The following is a 23,103-nucleotide window of genomic DNA, read 5'->3' on the forward strand; positions in this document are numbered from 1 at the left end:
TGCAAAGGCGAATCTACATTGATTTCAGTGAACTGATATAATAGAGAAAGATCTATGAGCACATCTATCATCAACTAAACAGCCTCTGTCAGTGAGTGCACTGGAAAGTGTCCCTAGTGACTAGGACAGGAGATTTGTCCTCTGCATTAGACCCTTCAATGACAATGAGGCAACCTGTCAGCAGCACTGAGCACTGAGCAACCACAGAGGGCAGCCGCAGTGCAGCGCCCAGGGACCATTTCCAGATCTTCCAGATCTTCACTTAGGCTCATACAGGGCAAACTAAAGGACTGTGCAATTATTTTATTCTGACGGGGTAACTGGAATACTGGAGGTCAACCAATGTTGATTTTTTTTCATGACTAATGCCGATAAGATTGCAGAGAATCAATGGCTGATAAGTTCTGCAGATATTTGGGGCCGATATCCAAGGTTGATTTTAATAATTTTGCACAAATTAAGTCTTTTAAATTTACTGCAAACAGTAAACACTGAATTCAGGTGCTATTTTAATGTGACTTACGCAATGGTGTCGATCATGTCAAGGCCCATTTCCACACAGCAGTGAGCATGGTCAGCTTTGGGTTGGGTCAGCCCTGACACACAGTAATAACAGTCTCCCAAGATCTTTATTCTCCTGCAGTGGTTCTCCTGGAAGAAACAAAGAAATAAGGGCAAACTGAATGAATTAGGTTTATTTATTTTTTGACCAGAAAAGCAACCAATGTCATGTCAAGTGTCATATACTGTATGTCACGCTATATACAAATACATTTAACCATTTAGTCTGAATATTTGTGTGTAAAAAGGTTGCAAATATCATGATACAATATGAGATTACATTTAAGAATGAATAAATTATTGCTGAATCTAATCTAATGCATCTTAAACATCAGCTTGACTTTAAGATAAAAAGCAACCAGCAATGATTCTGTATACAAAATTACATAGATAACCATATTCTGAATTTCTGTATGCAAAAAGAGTCAGTGTATTTCCTTACATTAAAACAGTTGGTTTAAAACAAAAAGAAATTATTGATGAGTCTAATGCAGCATTTCCAGTTTCATTCAGAAGGGCTATTTTACATTTGCTTATGGTCTGATATAGAAAGAGATCACAATGTGCTAAAGTGTTGCATAAGATTACATGGGTTTGAACAAAAACACACAGTGGTACTTAAAGAGGACTGATACTGGCTTTTTGTCGTGTCATATATATTTATAGACCGACTTGTTTTTGGAGTCCGTTGCCTTAAGGATAAAATGTTCACTTGAACAGGAAGATTTGTTGGCTTCGTTTCCCAAAGATTATACTCAATGACGCATTCACAATACATTGGTAGAGGACAAAGCAATACTGATTTAATGATAATAATATATATGTTGTATAATATGATAATTATTTTTATTTGCTCCTCCTTATGCACTGCCACTTCCACCTTCATCCACAATCACTTGTTATACAGGTACGACATTGTGTTCCTACACTGTAAACCCAAATTTTCTTTTACATATTAAGCCATGCTAATATTACTAATCTTTTTAATATTTTTGCAAAAGGCGGGACCATTACTAAACAAAGTGTGAATTGTAAACTATTTTAAACTAGTATTTGCTGTACTAATGGCTCTGAGTGGAGACGGCTCACACTTGTATGTTTTTACCGGTGAAGGGAGAGGCGTGGCACCTGAACACTCCCAAACTGCACCAAACCACATTTGACTTCTGCTCGGACTGTTGGCTGCAATTCAGCGTCAGTCTGCTTTATCATCATATGGTAAGTGAATAAATATGGTTTATGTTCCCGTGAGATTGAATAGTTGGTGACATTGGTTGACGCGTGCAGCCAAATAAGACTAAAGTGAAGTTTGTGGTCACGTTGTGCTCGTTATCATCTGTTAGCCGCTAACAGAGAACAGCTAATGCTAACAGTTAACGCTGTGGGAGCCGGTACTACCGGCATCTCTACCGGTCCGGTAGAGATGCGCGGAGGGCGGACTCCGCGGCTAAACCGCGGCTCGGGCGGATGACGCGACGAAAAATACAATTTTAATCAAATTCGGGCGGGTGGCGGTTTAATGACGCATGGACCCATAGAACTACTCACGGGCGCCGTGTCTTCTCACATACACCGTGTGCACCGCGCCTTTTTTTTAATCGAGACTCGTTTTCGTTGTTTGCTATATGATTGTTCTAAAATCTAAACTCGTGGGTGCAAATGGAGAGTTTGGAGTTCAAGTTTTTAGATTATCACCACAAAATTGCATATAAGCTTTGGCTGGAATCAAACACTAAAACATATTTTCTGTTTTACAGGACTACCCAACATGCTGTGGAGCTGTAAATACTGTGAGTTCAGCTGAGATAAGAGAAGTTACTACCTCAGACACTACAGAACACTAATTTCTTTCTTTTTTTTTTTTTTTTAGATTTGTCTGGAATTCAAAAGGATTGTGGGAAAAGACCTGCACCAGGAATTTTATTCTGCCCTTGATAACCACACTACCCATTTTATTGAAAGTTTTAAAGCTAATAGGGGCAACGTGGGTGACAGTTGGCACAGCTTTTGCAGCAAATACAGGTAAAACTTTTGTAACCCGGATAAAAATACATGTGCAGTAAAAGCATAAGTTCATAACATAGTTAATCTAAAATGGATAAAAAGATAATTCATTTTTATTAAAATACATAGTTCATGTTAATGGTTAAATGTATATTTACAAAAGTGTTTGCGTCTCTGTATATTTCTTTTAACTTATCATACAGTATCCATTTTCTGTCTTACAGTCACTGGATTCTACTGAAAAAAGGACAGTCACACTCAGAGGGCTTCCTTACTTACTCGGAGACAATCCCACTGAATTCTTCAAATCTAGCTTTGTAAGTGTACATTTTGTTTGTAATGTGAAACTTTAGAATGTGACATTTATTGTATAATTTGAATATGCCAAAACTGACAAGTAGTCTGTACATTACGAGCTTCAGCCATTCCATGAATATTATTTATCTTAAAGTCAGATTATTATTATTTTTCAAATATTTGTTTGAACATTTGAAAATGCTTGACCAAATAGTTATCATGTCAGCATAAATTGAATTTCATACAATTTATGTTTTGTCATTCTTATTTACTCTGTTGTAGTTCAATAATTTCATTCACTAATGGTTATGTTTCTGGCATTAATTTTTTTGTTTTTCTTTAGGATGGTGATGAATCCTTTCGCCAAATGGACATTGGGATCTTGTTAGTAAATCTGAAGGTGTCTCTCTTCCAACACCAGATCTTCACCCAGCAAGCCTGAAAATCATCATTGAGGGTGAAATTGTTATGGACAAGCTGACAACTCTTATAACCCCTTGTTTGAATTGTGAAATGTAAAACACAAAAGCAAATGCTGTTACAGGGAACAAACAGAAGACTGCACTTTATTCAGGTTTAAGCATGTTATTATTGCACTATTTTTGCAATAAATTTGTGAGAAAAAAAAATTCATTTTATGTCAATTATAAAAAAAATAATATGACGTATAATTTGCATCTAATTATTATAATTAATAAACATATTCAATAAATACTCATAAATATCAGAAATACATACTGATAAAAATAAGTAATGATTACTGTATTACACAAGTAATGGTTAGTTAATTACTTGTAAACATTAGTTTTAGAAACTTAAGTTCTTTAGTAATGGGTTATCTTGGACTGAAGATTTTATGTAAACAGCTTGATTTGTTTAGTTTTTGATATTATAAAAACTAGACATCCCAGTGCAATCGCTTACCACGCGCGGTTTTAGTAATGATTACTAATTTGGGTTTACAGTGTAGTTCAAAATCTTCCTTTAGTGATATTTTGTTGTTGTAGGCAGTTTCAACACTAGGGAGTCCTACATGATGTAATTGGGAGTGTTTTTAGGAGTCCGTGGACCAACCACTGACTCATCTAGCAGCTATTGTTTTAGCCTCATTTTCACTGCTTCAATATAAAATCAGGGCTGAAATACCTAAATGTGCATTATGTAAATTTTCATGCTATTTGCTTGTCTTCATGAAAATACTATTTTTTATTGCTTTGGCTGGAATGTTTCACAGTATGACATTAAAATTATCTATGTGGCACTTCTTTCATTGTGGGTATTTTACATAGCTAAAAAAATGCATTCTCACTGCTCCACATATCTGTCTGAACTGTAACTTGGCCTGGTAGCGTCATCTGCTTGTCTGCATAAAGATAAATATGTTTATGGTCATACTGTAGAACATTCCAAGCAAAACAACAGCATCTCCTTACAAACATTGGAAAAACAGACCTTGCACTGTTAATATAAATACTGCAGTGGACATGACAGGTTAGACTGCACTTTTCAGTACAGCGAAGTTAACATAATTATACTTAGGATGTTGCCTTGAGTTCCCAAGTTTGAGAAGTTTACATTTGGCCCTCTTGGTTGGTCATATGGAGCAGATTTGATGTATTTGGACATAGTAATTACATTGGATTAGCCCAAATGTATAGTTTATAGCACAAATGCTAAGTATCAATACCTGTCCATGCATGGGGCTTTTAAAGGAGTTTAGCATCCAGAAATAAATGTAAAAAATGTGACACACAAATAAACAGTTCCAAAAGACAGCCAGAAGGCACATTTCAAACATGATATGTGTGGCTCTGGTCCAACTTCAGCCTGAGTCGTGTTGAAGATATTTTGGTCAGTCTGTAGTTTCAGGTCAGAGGGAAGAGGGTTCCACAGCCTAGAGCCCTTAGAAAAGAGACTGGATTGTCCAAATGATGTTTTAAACTTTGGAACTACACAGTACTCACTGACAGAGGCTCTGGTGTTAGGTCAGGGAGAGCCCTGGTGTCGGACAGCCATATCAGTAAATAGTGGTGAAGCATAATTACATAAAAAAAAAAAAAAAAATCTGAATATTAAAATTCACAAAGTTTTCAAAAGTAAAAAGCTTGTGTTTCTTGATAATTTCACAATGATGCCATCTCATAAGTTTCTTGTCTAGGCTCAAAATTACCTGTTAATACAGAGAAATTGAAGTGGTTTCAATGTGAAAACTGATGTGACATAGGTAATTCCATAAATATAACAGCAACTAAAGTTTCATTTCCCTACTTTACACAATAGTACATTTAACAAATAAATATATATTTTCCTTCTAAATTAATGTTTCAGCTGATATTAAAAAAAATATGTTGCTTGACAATTGTTGAATAAAACTGAATTACATTTTGTGTATTGAGTGATCCCTTTTTATAACTCAACTCTACTTCCTGTAATTTTTTATGTAAACTTTTGTTCAAAAACTGGCAATTAACGGAGATTATGATTAATATTTACTATTGATATTAACCCATCAAACTAAAGAAATAGGATGATAAACATTACAAGCACTAAAAAATCGATAAGGCTCTCATTCAGCCAAAACTTCAGACCAATTTTCACGCATCAAATCAACAAATGACCCATCAGGACATCATCTGTTCTCATTTGGGCCATAGTTTGGACTCTCTCAGCTCTTTGTTTGTCAGTTACACAAGTGTACAGTCTCTTGTTAGCGGAGTTGTGCGTTGTGTGCGTTGCTTTGTGTGTTTGTACTTGGGGCCGACTGTAATTGCTCCGACATGCTGTTGAAGTAGAATCCCGCCCACACATTCTCTGACAGATCAGCTATTTGTCACTGCATACATTGTGCACCAACTCCAAGATGATGATCCCAGCACAAATGCAAAAACACGCACCTAGCCCACACCAAGATGGCTGCAGTGACTAGGGTGTCAGATAAACAGATCAATACTGAACTAACTCATTAAATTGGGACTAAACACAGAAACTAGCTTTTATGCAATTAAACTGTGGTTTTTGTTTTTTTTTTCCCCATTTTAGTGTAAAGGTGGTGTATGGTTGTCATGTATGGTTAAACTCAACCACGTGACATTACACTGGTTGAAGTCAAGATATATTGTTGGTGCAGACAAGAGTTGTAGCTATAATTTTGCAGATTTATCAAAAAATTATTCTTTCAATTAATCAAGCTGTTTAGTTGTAGTTGTTTAGAATGTGAAAGGACCATGAATATGATATCAACAAAATTTTAACCCCCCTTTTTTCCATCAAAAACACAAAATGTATACATTTCTTGTGTCATTTTGATGTAATTCCTGGTTGAAATTAATTTATTAACTTGTTGCAGCATTAGTCCAGTCCTCGTCTCTTGCCCCTCCTCTCCTCTTTCTCTCACTGCCTAAAGCTGCCAAATCTGTTCCATTTGGCAACTTTGGATTTCTTTTTTTGAAAATAGTGCCTATTTTGATAGTTGCAGGTTGCCTAAGAAGCACTTTCATCTTATAAAAGACGTGATTTTTATTTATTTTTTTTTGCTTTTTTTCTAGTCTATTTCATGATAATTGGCCCTGCAAGGTTCAAAATGAACTAACATTTTAAAACAGTTATTGATTTTAAATGTCCAATCAAAATATGCATTTATCTTCAGCAGCAACAGACAACATTTGACTAGTTGCAATAAAAAAAAAAAGTCATTGACTTTTCCAAAACCAGGAGCCCTACCGTATATAATGTAAATACATTTTAAAATAGCAGCAGTACTAATAGTCGTCTACATTAACAGTAGAACTTCCACAGTATTGAGACAACTAACACATGCTCATCTAATATTGTATTGGTAGAGTCAACAAAGCAGAGCCCACAGGCAGTCTTTGAGACACACAAGCTCACACACACACACACACACACACACACACACACATACACACATACACACACACACGCATGACAACTGCAGGGTAGCGCACAGATGAGAGAGGGGAGATGGGGGCTGAGGTTTTCCGCTCACGGGAGCAGAACGATTCGGATGTGGGAGGATATGAGAATTTCCGAATGTGGATGATTATCCCTGGTTCTAGAAGGAAGGAGCGATGAAAGCACACCAGAGAAATTATCTGACAACAGTGTGACACATCTCCAGAAAAAGCTGTTGGTTTGGATGTTTTAGGAAGAAAGATGGAGGTGCAAAAATGAGTAGTGGAGACTTTGTGGTTAAGTCCAAACATGGGTAGTAATCTGTTGCATTGCTAACTGCCCTCTGTGGTATTTTTTGATCTATGTTATAATGTTGTTTCCTCTTCAAAAACATACCTGGAGTTGAGTTTTATACATAAAACTTGCATGTTTAGGCTGAGTTCTTCTCTCAAACAGAAAACACTGATGTCATGTGGTAATACAGGAAGTGCTTCACTTTGTTTTGTAAATTCCATACACCTTCACTAGAATCATTTGGATAATTTCAGTCCTGAAATTGTCATTCTTTACTAAAGGTAAAAGGTAGCTGTTAACTTGAAAACTACCGCTTCATGACATCACAAGGTGGAACAGAGCATTTTGGGCTTTGGAGATGGAGACAGACTAATAATGCAGCATTACTCAAACGAATGAAACAAAATTCCAGGTATACTTCTAATGCAGTAACAACATTCTAACATGGCTTGAAGTTTGTAAGAGTCATGAGTCGTGCAGGTATCTCCTCTCCACAGATTTGATCTGTAACTTGGCCTGTTGTCTTGTCTCCATGTACATAGATATACAGTAAGAGGGGGTAGGCATTTATATGTTTTTTCTTCTGCCTACTCCTTTTGGAGTCTCTGTTGTTAGAACTGTTACTAAATATTCATGGAAAAAGTTTGATCACATTTTTTAAAAAGCCTCATACATTTAATGCTATACTCTCTCTTTTCAGGTAAAGCAATGCAATCTCTGTGTAGTCAAACAGGTGACAGACCCTCCACCAGAAAGTTACATAGTGTACCTTTATGCAATATTATAATTTTTTCGGCTCCTCATCTTCCCATGTTGTGCTATTGTTTACAGCTCAGTCATAAACCCCCATTAGCCCCAGTGCCCTTTGTCATGACTCACTCTCTTATTCATTATACTTATCAATTATTTACTCATTATATTTATGCCCCGCCACTAGCGACTGCCCTGCCAGTCAAGGGGAACTAACAGAACGCTGAAGCCGAGGGGCACACCACTGCAGCACCGTGCACTGGCTGACAACTACATTTTCTTGTACAGTCTCACTCACCTCCTGTTGATCTCTGTAATCCAACACACTGATGTATTTGGCATACCTTCAAGGCTTTAATGCTATTTCGGGACTATTTTTGAGACTATTTCCACGTCAAAACGCTACATATAGCCCTTTGAAACCCCCAGGGAATGGATGTGTGCGGAATACAGGAGTGAAGCAAAACTCGGCAGCTGTGGCAGGGCCTGTTTGAAAGTGAATTTTACCCTAGCTAACACGACAGGATATAAATCTCAATTAGGATTCAGCTGTAGCTATACACACGCACACCCACGAGCCTTCTGTCTAACGCACATACAATATATCCTCATCACAAGATTTCCATATAATGGCTTAGTGAGTGGTTGATAGCAGGCTACATATCATCTTGTATGGTTGTCTCCTCACACCGCTCTCCTCCGTGTTAAGCCATGACTGATTGCTGAGATGCAGAGACGGATAATCCCTCTGGTCATGTGACTTTGGTGTGTGTATGCATGTGTGTTTGTGTGTACAGGAGCAGAAGAACATAAAAGCAAACTGTCTGAAGATATCTACTGGTCTGGCTGGAAGATGAGGTCAAGAATCCAGCATAGAGACAAGGAAAAGGGGCCACAGCTTGCAGCATCTAATTGAAAGTCTCATTATAGTGTACACAAGAGAGTAGAGCAGATCATGTTGATTATTAAGTGAAATGGCAGGAAAGTTAGCCATATAAACTATTACTTAAAGCAGACCTATTATGCAAAATTTACTTTTTAGAGCTTTTAACCATATTATAGTTGTTTAACCTTTGTTTTACCCTCTAAGAGTTGTATTTGGAGTGATTTGTGCATGTTTGAGCAATCTTTAATTACTTCACCGCCACCAGCATAAGCACACTGCTTGTTCTCCAACTTTATTTGGTTATTTTTAAACTTTTTCCTTGTTTGGTGATACACATACAGCAGCATCATGTAGTGATTTTGGTACAAATGAAAAAAAATCTGTTCTCTCTAGCATGATGTGCAGCTATCCATTGGAGATGCCAAGTCTTTGTTGTGATGACGTTTATAGTGACGTCAGCTCTCAATGGGCACTGCAATTTTCTAACACAGAAGTCAGCAGACTTGTTTCTTTTATTAATAATTTTAGATCATTATTGCAATTTAAGGTGTGCAAATTATAACAATGATCCACTGGTGTCATAGATTATAACTTTATAGCAGGGTCAAGCACAATATGTGTTCTTTAACAAGGATAGTCACCAAGAAAGTGGGCTCCAAATGCAAATAGCAAATGCAATTTTTGTCACCCTTAGTACAACTATGAGCTGTTCCAATTATTGCAGTTCCAAGCACTGATGTCTTCATCAGCAACAAGCTTTTTTCAAAGCATTATATTTAGCTCTTAACAGTGAGATAATAGAAAATGTGTGTTATCACTTACAGTGGCAATTGACTCCAGTGCTTGAGAACAAATGAACTGTCTTGATGACACAAGAACAGTGTTATGATCCTACAAGGACACAAGTTCAGGACTCTACAAAGGCACTGGCATATACTGAGATATACTGAGATGTTAGATACGGTGATGAGACTTGGACCAGGCATTTTCTACCTCAGGGGTCCTATTTATGTAATTCATTAATGTGTGTGTTTTATTGTCTGTAACATTAACCTGCCAGGTGGTCTGAAGATGGAAAACAGACCAAAGATACAATCTGCCATATTTACAAGTGTCTATTAGTAAATGTTCGATATGCATTGTTCCCCATTTCAGAAAGGGCCCATATTGTGCTGCTTTCTGATCTCTGTTATAATACTGTTTCTTCATCAAAAACATATCTGGAGTTGTGTTTCATTTTGTTTACACATGCTTAACACACAAACCCTGCATATTTAAGCTTATTTCTTCTCTTAAACAGGAAATCACTCTGTTCCACTTTGTCATGTCAAGTGGTAATACAAGAAGTGCTTCACTGTGTTTTTTCCAGACACTTTCACTAGAATCATTTGGATATTTTCAGCTCTTGAATTGCTAATCTTTACTGAGCAAAAGGTAAAAGGCAGCTGTTAACTTGAATCACTTCATCATCACAAGGTGGAACAGAGCACTTTGAACTTTGAAGATGTAGACAGACTAATAATAAAGGGTTACTCAAACGTGTGAATGAAACTAAACACAACTCCAGATATGGTAGGTAACGACATTACCTCATGGTTAGACGCTCACAAGAGTAAATTCTGGATAATATAAGACCTTTAAATAAATAAATAAACAAATACGTAATTTTAAAATGGATTTGTGGAATTTATATTCTTACCATTTTGGCAATTAATGCTAAAAAAAAAAAAAAAAAAACATGATTTCTTTTTTTAACCATACAAAAAATATGCAACTCCACAAAATGCAGTTTCTATCTCAGCAAGCCAGTGCATAAATCTAAAAGTAACCACAAATATTTCATATGATCTGCATTGCTCCAAGTCTGATTCTCCATTATAGAAGATACTACATTACAGATGGATGCTTGTTATGAAACAGTGTGAGTGGTTGAACAGTTGGTCAGTTCATGTTACAGCCTGTGGGATCTCACCACCACAGAACGCCACAGAATTTGCATTATTTACTGGGTGCTGATTTATTACGTCGAAGCTATATATTGATCGAAGTGTGTAACTATAGCTAGAGGCAGGCTCACAAAGAGAACGGAGATGGGCGAAGGTCAAGGCAGAGGCGGAAGTGTGTGCAGGAGATTGGGGAAGTCGAGAGAGGATTTTTGACAGAGGAGAGATAAGTGCGGGTGGATAGAGTGGTGCACTGAGACTTTTGGGACTCTGCAGCTTGATAAAGAGAAGTGTATGGCAAAAACTCAAGTCTATGTTAGTAAGCTAGTGCTGTAGTGTGATAAGGAAAAAACTATGTGATTGACAGAAAGGACTGTGCAATTAATCCAGTTTGAATCGACGTAGAGACTAATTGCCTATAATCAGCTGGGTTTTTTAATTGAGAGGTTTATAGCCATACCTTTGGAGCTGAGTTCAGACTTTGGGGAAATACATTTGAATGTTTTCTTTGGAATGACATATGTTGATTTACAGACTGGAAAAATCAGTATAGAAAGCAATTTTATTTTATTTTAGTAACACAAAACAGTATTTAAAAAATATTGAAAAATAAAAAATAATCAAATAATCATATAAAATCATGAGAGACACAGTACAGTATCAGTAACATTGCTTTTGCAATGCTTTTCTCTAGATATGGTATTTTGGCTGGAATGTTCCATAGTATAGAATTATAGTTATGTATCTTCATGGAGATAATTAGGTGTAGGTCCCAGGTTACAGTCAGATCTGTGTAGAGCTGAGCCCGCCCACATTAAGAGTGCATGTTTTCAAGACCACAAAAATATCTGCAATTGAATAAATGCAAGAGTCTAATGGAATATTGTGGAATATTTTAGTCAAAGTATTTACTTTGTAGACAAGCACAGAGGGCTTGAGAAAAAGTAAAAGCCCAGTGAAGAGCATAAACTGTTTGCAGCCAACAGAAAGAGGTGGGAGGATCCTGAGTTATGATATTTTATTAAAGAAGCAAAAAGGTGAACCTGAGAACATGCAGTGTGGGTGTGTGGCCAGCAGGGGACTTACTGTTGCCAGCTCATCAAACTTCCCAAAGAGTTCATTGAGCAGTTTGACCAGTTCCTGAGCAGTGCACTGTGAAGCCAAGCTGGTGAAGCCCACAATATCAGCAAACAGGATGCTGTGGGAACAAAAAGAAAAATAAGTTATATAATATCAATAACTTGGCTTGTTGTCTTGTCTCCATGTGAATAGATTCAAATAATATCGGATAATATCAAATTAACTACAAATTTGCAGTAATACATGTACACTTCATATGAATATAACTGGTAAAAATAATTACTCTGACATCTATTTCAAGCAAGTTTTATGTGAGTGAACAAGATTCACAAGTGCAAGTGTATTTAACAATATTGTGCAACATAAAAAAAAATATATATAGTAAAATATAAACTGTAAGAAAATAAGGGGCATGCATAAAATAAGGTTTAGAATATATAAAAAAGACTATTAAATGGTGGTGATCTCTAGGCCTGAGCTCATGATAATTACTCCTTTAATATGTGAAACAATATTTACTGTGTGTACATTTTCTTTGTAAAAGTGGAGAAATTCAGGGTACAATAAGATGGATTGAAGAAGTCAGTTCTGTGCTAATTTAGCTAATTATTTATTGCAGGTCAGGCCTTTTGAATGACAATGTCTATTAAAAATGGTTTACTGGGATTATCCTGCATTGTTGTTATTGTGTCAGTGGCATAAAATAGTTTCAATATTATAATTTATTGCAGAATATCTCTGTAGCAATGTATCATACTTCAAGATTTGTTATCGTGACAGACTTAGTATCTGCCGCCACAGCCTTGGGGCAGACTGGCAGAAGTGAGGCTGGCAGTTTAAGCCTACAGCCACATTCATACATGTATCTTGGCCAAGAACACAACAACAGCATGCACTCATCAGAGCTGAGATTGAACCTTGATGTTTGTGTGTGTACATTCAAACCAGAGACAATGCTGCACTAAATACTACTGCTGCCACTACTGCCATTATTACTGTTAATAGATTGTAGAAAAAACACTTAAAATCTTACAGTGGTAAGAGCAGCTAAATAAACACCAATGTTACACAATTTGACTAATGGAACTCAACAGTGAAGTATGATGTCTCAGTATTAATTCAATCCCTGGTAAGTGAGAGCATCTTTAGGCCAACCACTAAATCACTTAAGAAGCTAAATTGCTCGCTGCTGGGTAGTTATCATGGGGTGTTGAGGAAGGTGTTGAAAGATGCTTAGCTCCTCAGTTATTTGCCCAAAGGCAGGCCACATGGCAACAAAACAAGGTGTTATGGATCTCAGCGACACCCAGCAACAGCTGCTCACAGTGGCACTCCGCATGTTTGTGTTGGTCTGTGTGCATAATGGGAGCATGTGAATGGTTTCCAATTCAATGTATGCATACACACTATTGCTGCTGTATCAAAAAGTCCTAATATGATTCTAGACTCATTAAACAATATGTTTTTTTGAGTGGGCTGATGATACTGACTTCAGTGGTAATTTGCTCCTGTAAAATTAGCTGTCTTCAGTGCAGCTCTTATGTTTTCTTTATTTTTCTGCATTTTCATTTAGTCCTCTAACTTTTCTAACTTTTCTGGTAGTCAGTTCCCCACCCTCTTGTCTCCATGCTTTGCCTAGAATGTACCACAGTATGGCATTTAAGTTATAGGTCAAGTTTGTTTTTTGTTTTTTTTCCTCCCACCATAAACAAAATAGTTAAATAAATACATATGTATAAAGCCATATTGTGGACATCATCCTCATAAATAAACAAAATGTGGATCCCTCACCACAAAAGTTACATAGTGCAACTTTTTTTTGGAATTTTTCAGGCTATCAAAGCTTTTTTTCTAATGACCCATCATAATAATCATTTTATCTTTCATTGTGGAGCATGTTTGGCCTACACATGAATTCAGTTTTAAAGGTCCTAATTACGCAAAATGCACTCATATGAGCTTTAAGAAATGATCATGTTTTTACCATAATGTTTGTGTTTTGTTTCATTCACACATGTTTGCTTTGTTCCACCTTGGGCTCGTTTTACCTTTTGTGCAGTAGAGATTCTCAATTATTACAGCTGAAATTATCCAAATGATTCTAGAGAAGCTGTATGGAGTGAAGCACGTATCACCACATAACATTACAATTATTACAACATTTTTGATGAGGAAACAACATTATTATAACATAGATCAGAAAATAGCATGTTATGGGCCCTTTAAATGTCATATCAAAATTGGTATCAAGTATTGAGCATATTCCTTACTATTGAAATCAAGCTTGAAATTTTGGTATCATGACAACAAAACTGCACTATTGTCTTTGATGCAGTGAATAATGTCTGTCTGTTCTCTCTGCCCCAAAGCAATTGTTCCCAAATGCTTCTTATTTTCCACCAAATGCTAGTGCTTCAATAGCCAGCCTGCGCTTCGTGACTGAGCTGCTCTTTTTTGGCAGTGCACTATAGCTTGCTCAGGAGCCTTATGTATGCAAAGCTGGGATCACGACTGCTGCTCCACAGAAGAGGCTCTGTTGTGTGATTTGTCTTTGAATGGGTCCTGCTGGCGGTGTGCAGTGAGTGGGTGAGGGTGGGGTGGGGGGCATGGAGGGCGTAAGGAGGCGTTCAGAGTGGAGGAGCTTAATAGGTGCGCGATCAAAAGCTCTCCAGGCCACTTCAAAGGGGGTCATGTGAGGGAGATGTCTGGTTACAAAGGAGAATATAATATAATTATGATTATATAATAATAATTGTGATTATTTAGGTTACAATATAAGAGCAATAAAAAAAACATGGTTATGGTGACCATTTTAGTTTTTGATCCAATCTAGCTTTCAAAAAACGAAACCTGAATGTAATGTGAGCTTTAATCTACCTGTTTCTGACATATTAACTTGACTTTATCATTCAGAAAGATTGATTTTATAATGCTCACAAACAAGAGGAATTTAAATCTATTACACAAAATGAATATGTTATTTTCTGATCTATGTTATAATGTTGTTTCCTCATCAAAAACATACCTGGAATTGTGTTTTGTTTCATTCACACATGTCAACACACAAATCCTGCATATTTAGGAGTTCTTCTCTTAAACAGAAAACACTCTATTCCAACTTGTGATGTCATGTGGTAATATAGTCATTTAGATGATTTAAAAAAAAAGATTGCCAATCTTTACTGAACTAAAGATAAAAGGTAGGTGTTAACTTGAAAACTACCACTATGACATCATAAGGTGGAACAGAACATTTTGAGTTTGAGAGATGTAGCCATACATGTGTAAATCAGACAAAACAAACCTACAGGTATTTATTTTTATTATTTATTTTACACAAGAATCCAATCCAATCAATTTTGTGTAATATGGGACTTTTAAGGATTTCACTGTTGTCATGTTGTCAGTAATTGTGAATAATTTTGAAAATGTTGTATTGTGACTTCCCGACTGATAACTGCATTTTCAGTTCAGTTACTCCAATATGATAACACAGTAAGTTTGAAAAACTTCTAGCAATCCTGAATAAACATAAACACTAGTATATATTGTTGTAATCTATTACCTGATCTCTCAAGGTTGGTAAAGTAATTCAATTCTACTGCCCTAGTGAACTTGTAAAAATACTTACAAACTTTTCATGATAGAAAAAAGAGATATGTTTTCTAAAATGTACTTACTATTTGAGTGAAAAAAATACAGTTACTTCAGTAATACAGTGCTTACAAACTACAAATAAAAATAAAATAAAATATACAAAACACAAAACAATACTGCTATAATTATTACCTTGAGGTCTTGTGCTAGTTCTGACAATGATCTAGACTGCTCTATAATTTTTCAGGAAAGGTCCAATTTTGTCCCACTTATGTTTAGTTTTCATTGTATTATTTCAATAACTGTTCAAACGAGCACCAGTATTGGTTTCAGCATCATTATTAAATTGTTAGAGGTCATTTTGGACACTTCTAGCATTCAGATTGGGTCTGTTGACTGTGTTGTACCAGGCGGCGTTTACAAGTGCACGTATCATGTTTAGCAAAGTGGAGCAGGGCTTACAGGGCATGAGAACAGACAGAGAGAGAGAGAGAAAGAGAGAGAGGATTGTCTCTTGACACGAGTGCTCTTGACACGCTACCTGGCCCTCCACTCCCACACTCCGCCAGTCTACAGCTCTCCTATTCTCTTCAGGTCCACAGCTCTCCTCTCCTCTTTGGGTCTACAGCTATCCTCTTCTCTATAGGTCTCTCTTTTTGTCTTTAGACCTACAGCAATCCTTTTCTCTTTAGGCCTACAGCTCTCCTCTTCTCTTTGGAACTACAGCTCTCCTCTTCCTTCTCTTTAGGCTTACCTCTCCTCTTCTCTATAGGTCTACAGCTCTCTTCTTTTCTTTAGGTCTATAGCTCTCCTTTTCTATTTACTGTTGTATGTTTTTAGCTAATCAGCCATGAGTCAGGTCACTTTCTCACACTCACCAATAAGCTGACCTAGCACAAAATAAGGGATGGACAGCTGCTATAAAGGCTAATTGAATACAGTGGGAAAGTTTCTATAAACAAATGAAAATAAATGTGTTTATGCGGTTTGTATCAGACAGACACTAAAACAACATTTGAGTGCATGGTTTTTATGATTTTCTAATGATTACTTGGTTTGGTGGCATAGACCATGTGGAAATTCTTTATCAGAGTTTTACAACAATCAAGTGGCAGTTTGTGGGGAAAAAAAGTTAAAAGTACAAAAATACAGAAAAAGTACAGAAAGTTCTAAAAGGGAATGCCTCTACATATGTCATCAACACTGAAAATTCCATGCAACATGCATGGATAATTTACGCACAAAGAACAATTTTTTTTTTACAGAATAAACATTGATTTAACATAATGAAGGTCTTGTCATCTATTTTTATTTTATCTAATCATAACTATTGTGCAAATAATGTTTTGGAACAATTATCTATGTTCTATGTATGCCATATCTGCTGCCTGTGTCCTACTAGGTAATAATAATAACAAATATTTTGTTATTTATGTTTGAAATGAAATGATTAGCCTAATCTGTCATATATATAGACACTTTAAGTTACATAAACAGAGCCTTTTGGGCATGTCCAAACTGCATATGATTGCATTATCTATGTACTAAATAAAATAGTTAACATAGAAGAAGCAACAAACAATACTTGTGCTCCACTGACTTGTTTACTTCTTTACAGCATGTTCAAATGGATTTTTTTATTCCAGTCTTCAAAGAATATCTTCCAGTAGTGCGTGCATATGCAGGGTATATTCCACTCTGTATGACGTAAGCTGCTAACTGCACCAGCACTCTGTTTTGACATAAGGCATCAATTATTTAATCATCAGAAATGAAATGTCAGAGACTCCTTGCTTTACTGACAAAATAAACACAGCATTGTATTATTTTCCAGCAGCATGTGCATAAGGGAATTTAAATATTGAAGATGTCGAAAGTCTCGTTTGCTCTAATATCTATCATGAATAATACCTTCCGGCTGAACTCCTGTTTGGAAAGCTAAGTGAAAGCCTTGGGGGAAATGCAAAACTCTTGGAAGTAGCAGAGAGACGATGCCCTACAGAGCTGCTTTCATGTAATTAACAGTTACCAGAAAGTGCTCACATTTCTGTGATGCTGCATGCCAATACAAAGCCAAAAACAACATCAGCCCTGACAGAAGATCCATAGAGTGTTCCTGTTCTCTAACCTTTATCTCGTGTGATTGGCTAATCTTAATTGCTGCCCTTCTATTCTTGACCTTGACGTCACAGCGAGTGACACCTGGATCAAAACAGTACGGACCCATGCGCACACCTTGGCGCAGCACAGTTGTCATGACACCCCCGTACCTGACATTGTCATGACGTTGGATGTAGATCTTATGAAAGATCCTCTCCGGCGGCTTCAGGAAGTCCTCCTTCATCTCCATGGCAACATTCCTGGGCAGTAGGCTCATTAGCAGACGCTCCTGAAGAGGGAGGAGACAGGACAGGAGGCTGCATGAGAACTTTAAATAGGAAGATGTGGATAGTGGACATACTGTAGGTGTTATGTTCTCTCGAATACTGTACCTAACATAGCACACAAAATGGGAACGCAAAGTGTATAAATTTCACATCACACAAAGTTGACCCCTCATGACTTTGCAGTTTTATGAAAGTTGAAATAAAAACTTTTAAGTGATAGCTCTTGGCCAATTTGCAATTATCAACAAATTATCAATCAATAAAAAACAATAAAAAAGACAATAAACTGTAATCATTTTTTTTTTAAATTGTCATCAACAGCTCTGCAAGTAAAAGTTGAAACTTTCACTGTTGTACAACCACAACCCAACCAAGAGTCATTCGCGATCCATTTGTTTTATGTGCATGATCATCATTGTAGTGGCTTCAAAGTGCCGTGATTAGAAGGTTTTTACACAGACATTAAATGTAATGTGTGCGGCATTGTGGCTCCCATAAAGCCTAACTGCTGCTGCAGAGTGAGGATATAAAAAGCATGGTGGAGATGGCTTTGGTGGTGACAGGCTGCAGGCTCAGTCCTTCTCTAAGAGCTGGACCTTCTTTCTGCTTGGTTGCATAAAAGACAGTACTGTCTATGAGTGCACTTTTGGATGTTTCTCTTTTTGGAGTCTATTGAGAAAATGATCATTTCTAGTTGAAAAGTCTTTAGAGTAGCCTCATTACAGCAGTTGTATTTACACACCTCAGCGTTTGTGTTTCTCTGTTTGAACAGTCTTGTGCAGCAGAGTACACTTTAAGCTCTAGTGGGATGTCCAGTGGTTGTGAATGCACAGTGAATCATCAGCTCAGCTCAGTTGCTGTTGAGAAGCTGGTTATGAAAACAGTCTCTCCTTGTGTATACCTCGTATTTCCATCCATTCACACAGCTGCTCCTCACCTGCCAATAAAACACTAACTGTACACAGGATTTATTCTTCACACCTCGAGTGGAGGCCTAGGGAAGTATGCTTATCCATATGGGCCAGCACTGAAGTGTTGTATGTGTGGAGGCTCTATGTAAATGAGCTATGTGTGAAGGTGTGCTGACTTTAATGAGATAATTCATTTATCTGAGTTATTAATCTCTTGCGCTTCTCTCTCTGGAAACTTCTTCTAATCGCACTGTAATGATTCCCATTTCTCTGATCTGTCCCAGGCTTAATTCACTATGTGCTATTTGACTGTGACTCCTCTAATAGAGATGTATTAAAGATCCATTAACGTTCACTCCTCTCACATTTACACAGATAACCTGCCCAAAAGATTACCTTCTGCCTGGGAAACTTCATATGAGAAAACATCACAAATTACTGAACAGTTTAAAAAGTGACAGTCACATCCAGGATTTCTCTGAGCGGTCTTTGTCAGCAGATATTTTACAGGTGGTTAGAACTCATTGTACAACTGCATCTGAATTAAACAAGTTTGTGTTCTACAAAGTCCCAGTGCCCGGTGCATTGACCTGTTGTGATCAGTCCAAACTCTACATCTGACTCAAAGCTACACCACAGCGATAAGAGAAGGCCCCTTTGAAGGCTGAAATTCAAATCTCAGACATTTATGTTGAGAATGCCTGGCTGCGGAGCATTGACTGGCTGTTGATAGATCCCAATCAGGGGTCTGCATGTGTTTCTTTCACCCAGATAAACTGTGACCTTTACTGGAGTATGGAGGCCATGAAAGCAATCTGCTTGTGTAATTACCTGTCAGAAGGGAGCCTGCTACTGCTGAGGGAAACACAGCATATCACCGTCTAATCTACAAAGCACAGGTGCTAAGTACGTGCACGTCTATTGTGTACAAGCAGAAATACATGTAACATTGGGCATAATTCATTTTCCATTGGGTCCCTGCTAATGCTAGGTGAGGGAGCGCGGGGCATAACCAAGTGAGTAAAGTTACGCGATTGCTCTTTAGTTAAATAGCTGCATTGTAGGTGTGTATGGGGGAGGGAGGATGGCTGTAGCACCAGTGCATGTGCCACTGTAATTGTTCTTTCCCGAAATAGCTGCTGTCATAGTTACTGAGCGCCTGTGGGCAGGTTGTTAGAATACATTGGCACCTGAAATTCTATAAAAAAAAATAACACAACTACTTCTCAGGAGACAGTGAGGATGTTAAGAGGATGGAAAGATGGGGTGGCAAACTTGAACTCGTATATTCTTTGCCTGGAGTTGGAGATTTTTTGCTCCATACCTGCTTCTCGTTCTCATCCTCAAGTCGGAGCCGCTCCTCGATGCAGTTGCGCGCTTGTAAGAAGACTCTCCTCTGGGTCCGCTCGGTGAGGACACGCACGAACACCCCCGACAGGTTGACACTGGTGAACAGCACAGCGTTGGCCACCAGCTGCACACACACAAACAAGAGCAGGCATGTTGTTACACAGGGGCCCTAGTGCTAAAGGCAAGAAATGCATATCTACATCAGGAGAGAGGACTTCTGAGAAGGAGTTTCAGTGACTATAGATCATTTGGCCAGGATTCATGAACCTGTAGTTCAGATTATATCAACATTTCTTTCTTCATACATTTTTATTAAAATGCAGTGTTACAAACAATCTCTCAAATGCAGTGAGACCCCTGCTTGAGTTCTTTTGTTCCCTCACAGGTTAAAAAAAAGTAATATTAATTAATTATCTCTTTTCCAAACATTCAAAAATCTCCTTACAATTTTATGCACTGTAACTTACACTTGGTTAATCACTTGAGGCCACAGCTGCCCTGGGGCAGACAAACAGAAGCTGTGTGATATCACAAGTTTCTGGTTTTCTGGTTCTGAGGTGAGAACCACAAGTCCTTTTCTGAAGGTTTCATATACACACAAAGCTCTGACTCTACTGCCTACATGCAACAACAGAGACTGAGTTCAGGAACAAACACTTTTCTACACTGGTGATTGACAACAGGTGTAAGTCCTACATTAAACACAATGATCAATACAACAATAACTGTAGTTGTAAAAGTGTATTGACAACTTAATTTTAGTAACAGCAAATTGTAGTGTAGTGGGCTCCATAAACATTCTTTAACATAATTTTAGAAAATAACAAACACATTCTGATATTTCTTATATGAGGCTTGTTTGTCTTTCAGCTAACACAAAAACATGGCATCTCTGAGATATCGGCCCATCCAACCACCAGCACTGACACCATAAGAAAGTGTAGGACAGGGCCCAACAGAGAAATGTACAGAAAGGCACTTGTCCGAGCTGGGATCAGGCTCCTGAACTTCAGACTGGTGGACAAACCATATAACCACTGTTAGGAGTTAGCAGTTAGCAGCGGCTGAGCCACCGTGCCGCACAATGTCGGCATGGTGCCTGAGTGGCTGGCACTCATGCCTCACAGCAAGAAGGTTTCCTTCGGGCTCCGGTTTCTCCCATCAACCCAAAATATGCTACATAGGTCTTCAAGAACAGTTGATAGCCAACGTCAGTCAAATACAATCAATAATGAATCTGCCCAGTTACTACAGGTGGAAATTAGCACTGGTTCTACAACCTGGTACAATGCATCTCTCCTGTTAAGGTTAATGTAAAAATTGTGCGCTGTCCCTGTCTCAAATAAATAAATAAATTAAATAAAAGATAGTAACACATCATATCATTGCCCATTTGCCAAATAATTTAAAGTGAAATTTGTAGAATCAAAAATATCCAAAATAGGAGGGAGTTCTTCATAAAAATTATAATATTGTAATTGTTGTTTTGAAGATAGGCCTATGTAAAATTGACATATTTACAATGTGTAATATTTTTTTAAAGACAGCAAAAAGAGCTGATTAAAAATAGATAGAAGAGAAACAAGGGTTTTAGCTTCCAAACAAGGGGATAAAATGATATGCATTTTTTTTTCTGTACTTTAATGGTTCATTTCACAACCCATTCACATTTTGTGTGGTACTCATTCAACCAAGACATTTAGAGGCATGTTTTAGCAGATTTTTTATACATATAAATATTGTCATGGAGACAACAACAAAATTGCTAATTCATTATTCATTTGTTTTATTAATATTTAAATTCATGGAACAACACCAAACTTCTAGATACATTTATCTAAAGTAGATATTGAGTTTTTAAGGTGGTTTACAGGAGTAACACATGTGGCTATATGATTTTATGCAGCACAGTATTTGCCTAGATTAGATTTTGCAGTCCATGCTTTAATCCATATGATGGATAGAATGGCAGTCATGAAGGTCAGCATGAGGATTATGACATGAAGCTATAGGTGAGACTCAAAGAACAGAAAGGCCTGCAATGAAAAGCAGACAAAGTGTGTCATTGATTTATGATCATAGGCCATTGATTCAGCATAGACACTTCATTTAGGGGATGAACTCTGTAAACACAGTTTGTCGCCAATTGCTCACAAAGGTTAGGGTTCAAAGGTCAATGAGATATGCTAATGCATTACAATGCCAGATGGGTGATGCTATGTATGCTGTCTGCGCAGACAAGGAAAGCATCTGATGAAAAGCTCTTACTGTCGCTAATATCTTTGAAAACCAGTGAATTTACTCAAGAGGTCACTTCACTAAAAGGGGTTGTTGAGTTTTGAACCACTAGTGAAAACTGAAATCTATCTGAATGAACACAGACACACAACCAAACCATCACAATTTTTATGCTAACCCTTACCCAAGCATATCAACACAGCACACAGATGTCACTGCTGACAAACTATCATTTATTCTCAGTCTTTTGTTGGTAAAATACTGCAGAGATCAATGAATTCAATGAGCTGCTGGAAATGTTGTACATTCCCACAGTGTCACAGAAGTGTCCTTCCAGGTGTAAATTGTAGCTATGAATCCAGTCAATCAATAGTTATGTGTTCTAGTATTGACCCCCTTTAAAGGGATCAAAATTAAAACAGCTACTGTCTGGAAGCAGAAATAATTCTAGAGATCAGACGTGATCTAAACATTAAAGAAATACACTTGCTCTATAAATGATATAGGGGACATTAATAGAAAACTTGGGGTAACATTTCTTCCGAGAGCTAGTTGATATGTTATGTCTTGGCTTCAGTAAACAGTCTATGTTATTCTCAATTGAATTGAAGAAAAATACACCTTTTGGATGTGGATTTTGAGTAAGGGCAAAAACCTCTTGTGAAAACTCAACCAATCAATACTAACATGAAGTAAGAAACTCAATTGACCTGTAACAGGGGGTTTCAGCACCGGACAGCTCCTCCTCTACTTCATTACACCTAAAGTAAAGCTGCACTTGTTTTCATTCTTCCAAATACAGTAACCTAGAGCAAAAATCAATAGCTGACTGTGTTTCTACTTTTCCTTTCCTCCATAGAGACAGTAGATTGAGTAAGTGTGCCATATTTGTT

General features: G+C 37.3%; 1 protein-coding gene across 1 annotated transcript in view; it reads right to left on the reverse strand.

Annotated features, from left to right (window-relative positions):
• Nucleotides 1-23,103, reverse strand: part of LOC110172262 (adenylate cyclase type 1-like) — a 62,128-nt gene that overhangs the window by 38,185 nt on the left and 840 nt on the right. The window contains exons 2-5 of the mRNA XM_055164769.1: nt 19,947-20,096; nt 17,595-17,713; nt 11,734-11,845; nt 524-651 (exon numbers count right to left, since the gene is read on the reverse strand). Of these exons, the coding sequence (XP_055020744.1) occupies nt 524-651; nt 11,734-11,845; nt 17,595-17,713; nt 19,947-20,096 (509 nt within the window). The remainder of the gene's footprint in view (nt 1-523; nt 652-11,733; nt 11,846-17,594; nt 17,714-19,946; nt 20,097-23,103) is intronic.

This window comes from Boleophthalmus pectinirostris, unplaced genomic scaffold, assembly GCF_026225935.1.
Source record: "Boleophthalmus pectinirostris isolate CB_2022bp ecotype Guang Dong unplaced genomic scaffold, ASM2622593v1 HiC_scaffold_7, whole genome shotgun sequence".
In the NCBI taxonomy this organism is placed as follows: Eukaryota; Metazoa; Chordata; class Actinopteri; order Gobiiformes; family Gobiidae; genus Boleophthalmus; species Boleophthalmus pectinirostris.